The sequence below is a fragment of the Tupaia chinensis genome, unplaced genomic scaffold (assembly GCF_000334495.1).
Source record: "Tupaia chinensis unplaced genomic scaffold, TupChi_1.0 Scaffold000542_1, whole genome shotgun sequence".
Taxonomy (NCBI): Eukaryota; Metazoa; Chordata; class Mammalia; order Scandentia; family Tupaiidae; genus Tupaia; species Tupaia belangeri.
Genome location: NW_006160055.1, coordinates 3,559,206 through 3,566,654, shown reverse-complemented (window position 1 = coordinate 3,566,654; position 7,449 = coordinate 3,559,206). Strand labels below are relative to the sequence as shown.

General features: G+C 39.3%; 1 protein-coding gene across 1 annotated transcript in view; it reads right to left on the bottom strand.

The window, feature by feature from the left end:
* Window positions 1-7,449, bottom strand: part of FN1 (fibronectin 1) — a 92,156-nt gene that overhangs the window by 53,917 nt on the left and 30,790 nt on the right. The window contains 5 exon segments of the mRNA XM_027775298.1: window positions 766-960; window positions 2,451-2,540; window positions 2,643-2,771; window positions 3,681-3,857; window positions 4,280-4,460. Coding sequence (XP_027631099.1) covers window positions 766-960; window positions 2,451-2,540; window positions 2,643-2,771; window positions 3,681-3,857; window positions 4,280-4,460 — 772 coding nt within the window.

The window sequence follows — 7,449 nt, the reverse complement described above, 5'->3', positions numbered from 1 at the left end:
CTGCTGAAGATTATTTCAGAGAGTCAGTCTTCTGGAACTTGCTAGGCAGTTCCTAGAGCCTCTCATTCCAGAGGTGTGCTCAGGTTTGTGTCTGCACCAGATAATAAGCTTTTCAGCATATATTTTCATGGTTCAGACATAACGCTTACATTATCATGTTTGAAGCTTTTATCTAAAATATGTAGATAAGCAAATGAGTTTCCAGCATATGAAATGTCATATGAGAGGAGGGAAAAATAAGTATACCCAAAAAAAGACACCCAATTTTAAGATAAATACAGGGAAAAAAAGGTAGTTTTCGTCTTACTGAATCTTTTTTTAGTATGTACTGGTAACAGATAAAATGACTCTTAAGTTTCTGGGGAAAATATAAAGACTTCATCGTGTTGAGTTTTAATCAGAAAAGACAATAACCAGCTTTGATATGCTACTACTATTATAGAAATTTTGGCTGAATATCATAAATTGAGAAAAAAACTGATAGATTAGGTTGTCAGAAAAGTCATGGCACATTTTACATAGAAAAACATGGAAAAAATATGTCATGCCTTTACTGAAAACACAATATTAACATTATTTCAATGTAGGAACTGAGAAACAAAACAACCCTCCTGGGGACAATCATCTGTGTTACACCACCAGCCCTCCCAGGGAGGCTAATGGAAATAACAATCCCAGAAAAATGTTCTCCAACAGAAAAGAAGGTTAGAGATGTTGCCTGCCCTACAAAATGTGATACCACTGAAAGTGTCTTGTTTTGGTTACCTGGCCGTGGGACGCCCGTGGTTTCTTGCTGGATGAAAACAGGGGTACTTTCTTGATTTTCTTCCACAGCATAGATAGTGATGTTGTACTGAACACCAGGCTGCAAGTCACTGAGGGTCACAGAGTTGGCAGTTTCAGGGAGGTTGAGTTCTGTGCTACTACCTTCTACTGATGGCGAGTAGACTATCCTATAGCCTGTGGATTCACAAGAAAAAATGCAAGATACACTGGGTTTTATAAAACAGAGGCTTAAAGCTACTCACATGTCTCCCCTTTTCTAATAGTCCTTAGTATCTAACGTGATGAGGTAAGAACTAGTGATTTTCAAAATCCTTTTCTATGTTGCCACTTCTCATAACAACTACTCAGCACAAAGATAAAACAAGAACAGTCTTATAAACCTTTTTAATAATAAATACCATCCATAAAGACCCGAGATTCTTAATAAATGTCAATTAGAGAAGCCATTAAGTGAAAAATATTCATGTTAAACTGAGCTCTTCTCTTGGAGCTCAGGATGATGGGAGCATTTAATGAGCCAGCCTGAGTGCAGAGCCATCTAGCACTGTCTGTGTCTTTTAGGAACTTCAAGGATGAGGCAGTTGAATCACTTAATGAGCTAAGAAGGCAACTCATTAAGTAAATATTAAAGTAAGGTTGTCAGGTAAACTACTCCACACCAACTCTAGGAATGTTTACTTTAATAAGCCAAGGAGCTGGTTTTATAAGTCGTGTGTGTGTGTGTGTGTGTGTGTGTGTGTAAGGGAGTTGGCAAATGGATTAGAGAGGAAATCTATAGGAAAATAAGGCTGGAAGACTTGAAAATCATCTCGGTTTGGCCTCATGGCCTACTGGTTAATGGAGCCAGATCCCACATGGCCAACGACATGGTTGAAACTCTAGCCCCGGTGGTTTGAAGAACATGCCAAGTACTTATGTATGCATGTCCCAAATTCAGAGAGGAAAGGAAAATAGAGAAGGGATTGCATGACCATTATCACTGAGCAATGCTTTCTCTCTTGCTCTTACAGTCTCTGTCTCTCTCTACTGAGCACATGTGCTTTCTGGCAAAAAAAAAAAAAAGAAAAAAGAAAAGAAAACAGTCACACAACCCCACCCCCTCACACTCACCTCAAATAATTATATGGTAGAATTAAAGAGATAAGTTGTTCTATGCAGCATCTCCTCCTTGCCAACTTATGCCATCAAGGTTAATATATAGGGGACTTTAAAAAGTTTATAGAAAAACATGGAATAAAAGTACATGTTCACTTTACTGCCCCCAAATTTGATACCCATGCAGTTTTTTAAATAATATACAATTTCCACGGACATGTAGAAGATGCTCTCATAGTACCCAAAGAGATGGCAAAAAAAAAAAAAAAAAAAAAGAAAAGAAAACAGTCACACAACCCCACCCCCCTCACACTCACCTCAAATAATTATATGGTAGAATTAAAGAGATAAGTTGTTCTATACAGCATCTCCTCCTTGCCAACTTATGCCATCAAGGTTAATATATAGGGGACTTTAAAAAGTTTATAGAAAAACATGGAATAAAAGTACATGTTCACTTTACTGCCCCCAAATTTGATACCCATGCAGTTTTTTAAATAATATACAATTTCCACGGACATGTAGAAGATGCTCTCATAGTACCCAAAGAGAAATGAGGCTAAGCTGACCTGTGATGGGCGCCTGGGGTCTGCTCCAGCGAACGACAATTGAGGTATCATCAACTTGGTCCACAGCAGGGTCAGGAGGAGCATCAGGTGCTAACCAAGAAAGAAAGGAAGAAGAGAGGCAGTCAGGAAATGCTGCTCAGGCCCATGTTTTACAGAAAAAGGCTCTTTTAACACCATGTAATATGCATGTACCTGTTGTCTGTGAAGTGGACAGGATCAAACTCTGCTTTCCTTCTTCAGAGATCTGATAGACATTTACAATGTATTTTCGGCCAGGGAGCAGGTCAGGAATGTTTACAGAAGTGGCTGTGCTTGGAAGATCTTTAAATAAAAAACGAAAGGTTACTAGCCCTCAGAGCAAACTAGTTCCTCAAATGACCCCACAGCTTAAAACAAGGATGTTTTTAAGAACTATATAATCATAGAGGAAAATAAAAACAAACTAGAAGGAGGTATGCAAATGGATGATCACTAATTATCAATGCACTATGCGACTCTTTTTTGCATTCTCCAAGTTTTATTTCTGTAAAGATATATAATTTTAGTGATTCCCCCCATCAATGTTTGAAAATAGCTCTTTATTGTTAGAAGTCAGGGTAGTGGTGACAGGAAAAAGGATGATGAGAATGGGAGGGAGGGAAAGGAGGAATAGTCTTTTTCTTCACTGAGCTCTGCATATAATTTGTCCACATTTTAGAATGTAAGTTAGATGAGAGGTGTTCAAAAAGTTTATGGAAAATGCATATAATGAAAAAACCAGTCACAGATTTTAAAAATATTTTGCACCAAAGTAAATTAATTCTTTAACCACATTTTCCATGAACTTTTCAAAGTCCCCCATCATCCTATAATAAAGTTTTTAAAAGATCCCTAACCATGAGAATTTGAAAGGTAGGAGTGAAGATACTGTGCATCCCTTCAAAAGCTGCCATTCCCACACTGGCAATTACTTCCATGAAGGAAATAGCTTTTGTTGTGTGAACCCTGAACCCAGGCAAATGCACAGTGTAGCTCACATTAGGAACCATCAGAATGTGAGGGCGACTGAGGAAAAGCTGGCTGAGTTCTAGAAAAAAAAATCAGTCTTTCTCTTCCTCATATGGAGGACAGTTTTTCAAACTAAGCTGTCTACTTAGTCCCAAATGGCAGAGACCACATGCGGAGGTGTCTCCTCTTAAGGATGTTTCCCAACAGCCACCCCAAACCCATGGAGTGACACATTCAGCTTACCGAGGTACTGTGGCTCATCTCCCTCTTCACTCAGTTCATACTCCACTCGGAATCCGGACACAGTATCGGAAGCGGAAACCCAGGAGACCACAAAGCTGCTGGCAGTAATTTCAGTCACAGATTCAGAAGTGGCCACAACGGGAGAAAAGGGTGTTGTCTCTCCAGTCACGGTGTTGCCTGCAGTCACAGAAAGGGGAAAGTGAGCCTTCAGCCATCTGGACAACTTATCATCCCTGTCTGTAAAATGGTGGGGTTTTTTTAAATGATTTATTTACTTTTCCCAAGAGAGAAAGAGAGAGAGAGAAGAATTTCCAACAGGGTTTCCATGCCATGATCCACCCCCTTAGTTATGACCAGCTTGGATTATGGGAGCATGGTTTATGCCTGGTGTGCACAAGGAGATCCCAGGATGAAGCAGGACCCTCTCATGTGAGTCCAGTCATGTTATTACTACCATACCACCACCTAGCCCCATCACTGAAAAGAAACAGTCTAGGAGCCATGTGTGGAAAAACAGGAATGGAGAAGGAAAGAACTTCCTGAGGGGAGCCCAGATCTAAGAAGCGTTGGCGTGGACAGGAGGCTGGCTGGGTACGTACTGGTCACAGGTGCACTGGTGCTGGTGGTCGTGAAGTCAAAGCGGGTGACCTCTCTGTGGCCATATTGCTGGATGCTGATGAGTTGCCCCTCATAGATCACACCTGGCTTCAGGCCTTTGATGGTGTATGAGTTTAAGTGGCCTGGAATGGTAGCTTCCTTCCAACCACCTAGAGAATTTTTCTGGGGGGGAAAAAAAAAGTCACACAAGTATTTATAAAGATAAACATTCAGAAATGATGTTCAGACATTTTGAAGGCAGAAAGAGGGATCTAGAGAGTTTCTCTGTGGATGAAAATCCTAGATAACTGGAATCAGAACAGGGACATGTAGCAGAGTTTAATAGTAGTTAGTATCATTGGAAATATCTATCGATGGCTCACCGTGTGTCATGCTCTGTGCTGTTTTACTTGCATTCTCCCATAATCTTCACTAGCCCTAAGGTAATGGTAATGTGACTCCCAGTTTACAGATGGAGAAGGAGAAACAAAGAGTTAAGTGACATGCCCAAGGCTACAGTCACAGACACCGGTTCCCTTCTCATTTGCCAGATTATTTAATATCAGTAAAATCATGATGAGCCTTGGTTTCACCTTTCCCAATTTTTACATTCCTACTGTGAACAGAGATATATTCTTCTCAGAAGTGGGAAAAGGCCCTACATTCCCCCCTTTTAACTTGGTGGGATACAATTCAAGTTTATGGCCTTGCAAAAATATTCGAAGGCATAACGTTACTTTGTAAACGCATCTCTACTCCATCTCCTGAAAGAGTCAACTGGTCTACTTTCAGGACTCATTCCATCAGAAGTGGTTACCCAACAGGGGGCAGACCACAGGAGTGCAATTATAGTCTATTTAATCTTCTGCTTCCAGTTAACATTTTTATATCCTGTCCAACTTCATTAATATGTCATACATTGCAAAACTCTAACTCCAGACAAGAGACCTTTTTAAATGTAAATATTCTATACTAATATAATTCAAAACATATTTTTGGGACCAGCGGGTGGCGTGGTGGTTAAGGTGCTGGACATTCCCACATGGCCGACCATGGTTCAAGTCCTGGACTAGGTGGCTTGCTTTCTCACTTTCTCTGTGTCTTTCTCTAGTCAACAAAAAACGTATTTTTTATGCTTAATGATTTTTTAAAATTACCCAATCAACCAGTTCCGTAATAATTCAAATACTTATGCCCATATATATTTGTAGAAAGAATGTTATAATCATAGAATTAATCAACCAGTTCCGTAATAATTCAAATACTTGTGCCCATATATATTTTTAGAAAGAATGTTATAATCATAGAATTTTGTTTAAATTTTAGCTCAAATACACTATGAAAAAAATTTGAAATTAGTCTTTAAATGGGCTCAAATTCAGTGATAAATCTATTCCATGTAAACTATTTAGTTAGCTACCAGAAAAAAAATTCCTGAAAATTAAGCTCTCAGGTGAGAAACATTAAGAAAAATAGCTAAAATTATTTCATTGTTAAAAATCTCAAAGGGGGAACCAGTAGTTAGCATAATAGCTATGTCGCTGGACTCCAATGTAGTTGACTGCAATTCGAGTCCCGGACCCAGTGGCTTAAACGCACACCAGGTGTGTGTGCATGCATGCCCAAGATACCAAGAGGAGAATAGAGGAGAAGGGATTGCGGCGTGGCCATCCCCTCAGGGGGGTGATTTCTCACTTTCTGTCTCTCTGTCTCTCTCTGTCTTTCTGGCGACCACATGTTCCCTATAGCAAAAACCCCTTAAAAAAAAAAAAAAATCTCAAAGGAAATCATCCCTACCATTGCATGGATAATTCAATGCACATTTTATACCTGCTTATAAACATCCCCCACTGCAATGATGTCATATAATACTTCAGACTTTAAATTATATAATAATGAGATAAAAAGATGAGAGGCAAGAAGGTATTATAGGAAAAAATGCATTGGTTCTATCAATTTATACGAGGTAGCAAATTCTGTAAACGGCCACTCAGTATGCTAACATTATGAAAAAGACTGAAAGAAGAAAAAGAATGCCGGATGAGCAGGTGGTGTGGTGGTTATGGTGCTAGACTCCGACATGACTGACCAGGGTTCGAATTCCAGACCTGGCAACTTGAAAATCATACCAGGCACATGTACGTGCATGCCAGAAATCTCAGGAGGAGAACAGAGAAGAGGGGACTGTGATATGGCTGTGCTCCCTTGGTGGGGGGGGACGGTGATTTCTCACTTTACCCCTCACTGTCTCTCTCTCTGGTAAGCACATGCACCCTATGGTAAAAATCTTAAAAAAAGGAAAAACGAATGATTTAAATCATGTTGAAATGGCCTGTATTTTACCTTAAGAGTTTAAATTTAATTGTCTGAGTTGGTCAAATTTTTTTCATTTCTTAGTTTGTTTTTAATAAGTAAAATGCGATAGCTATAATTAAAAATGGACACTTTTCTCCTGTGTTTAGAATAATGTTTCTCAAATTCTGAGCTATAAACTTTGGAATTAGAACAGGACAGGTTTGAGAGAATAAACAAGATTACAGCTTAGTAGATCATTTCTTTCTCAATTTTTGGACATTTCTTATTAGAAAATTATAGGGTTCATTCTTTTTTTTTTTTTGTAGAGGTTTTTGCTATAGGGCGCGTGCGCTCACTAGACAGAGAGAGACAGAGAGACAGAAAGCGAGAAATTACCCCCTAGGGGGCATGGCCACACCACAATCCCTTTTCCTCCACTCTCCTCTTGGGATCTTGGGCACCCATGCACACGCACCTGGCGTGAGTTTTAAGCCACCGGGTCCGGGACGCAAACTGCAGTCGACTACATGGGAGTCCAGCGACATAGCCATTATGCTAACTGCTGGTCCCGAGTTCATTCTTTAAATAAACCAATTATCATCCCTTTTACATTTAAAAAAATGATAATTTTAAAAAGTAAAACAAAATAGAAACATATCAATTTAGTTATATTTATCAAATAACAAAAATGGTGCCATTCATATTTTCTTTGGTGGGGTTATAAAGCATACAGAAACCTTAGATTCTCTTCCCACATTGAGCAAGACTCATTTTAGTATTATTTCTAAGTCCTCGCAAAGATGTTTCTGGGTTTGTTTTTTTTTTTTTTCAAGTTTTTTGCCTTAGAGTGTGTGCACTCATGGGGTAGGAGGTGGGA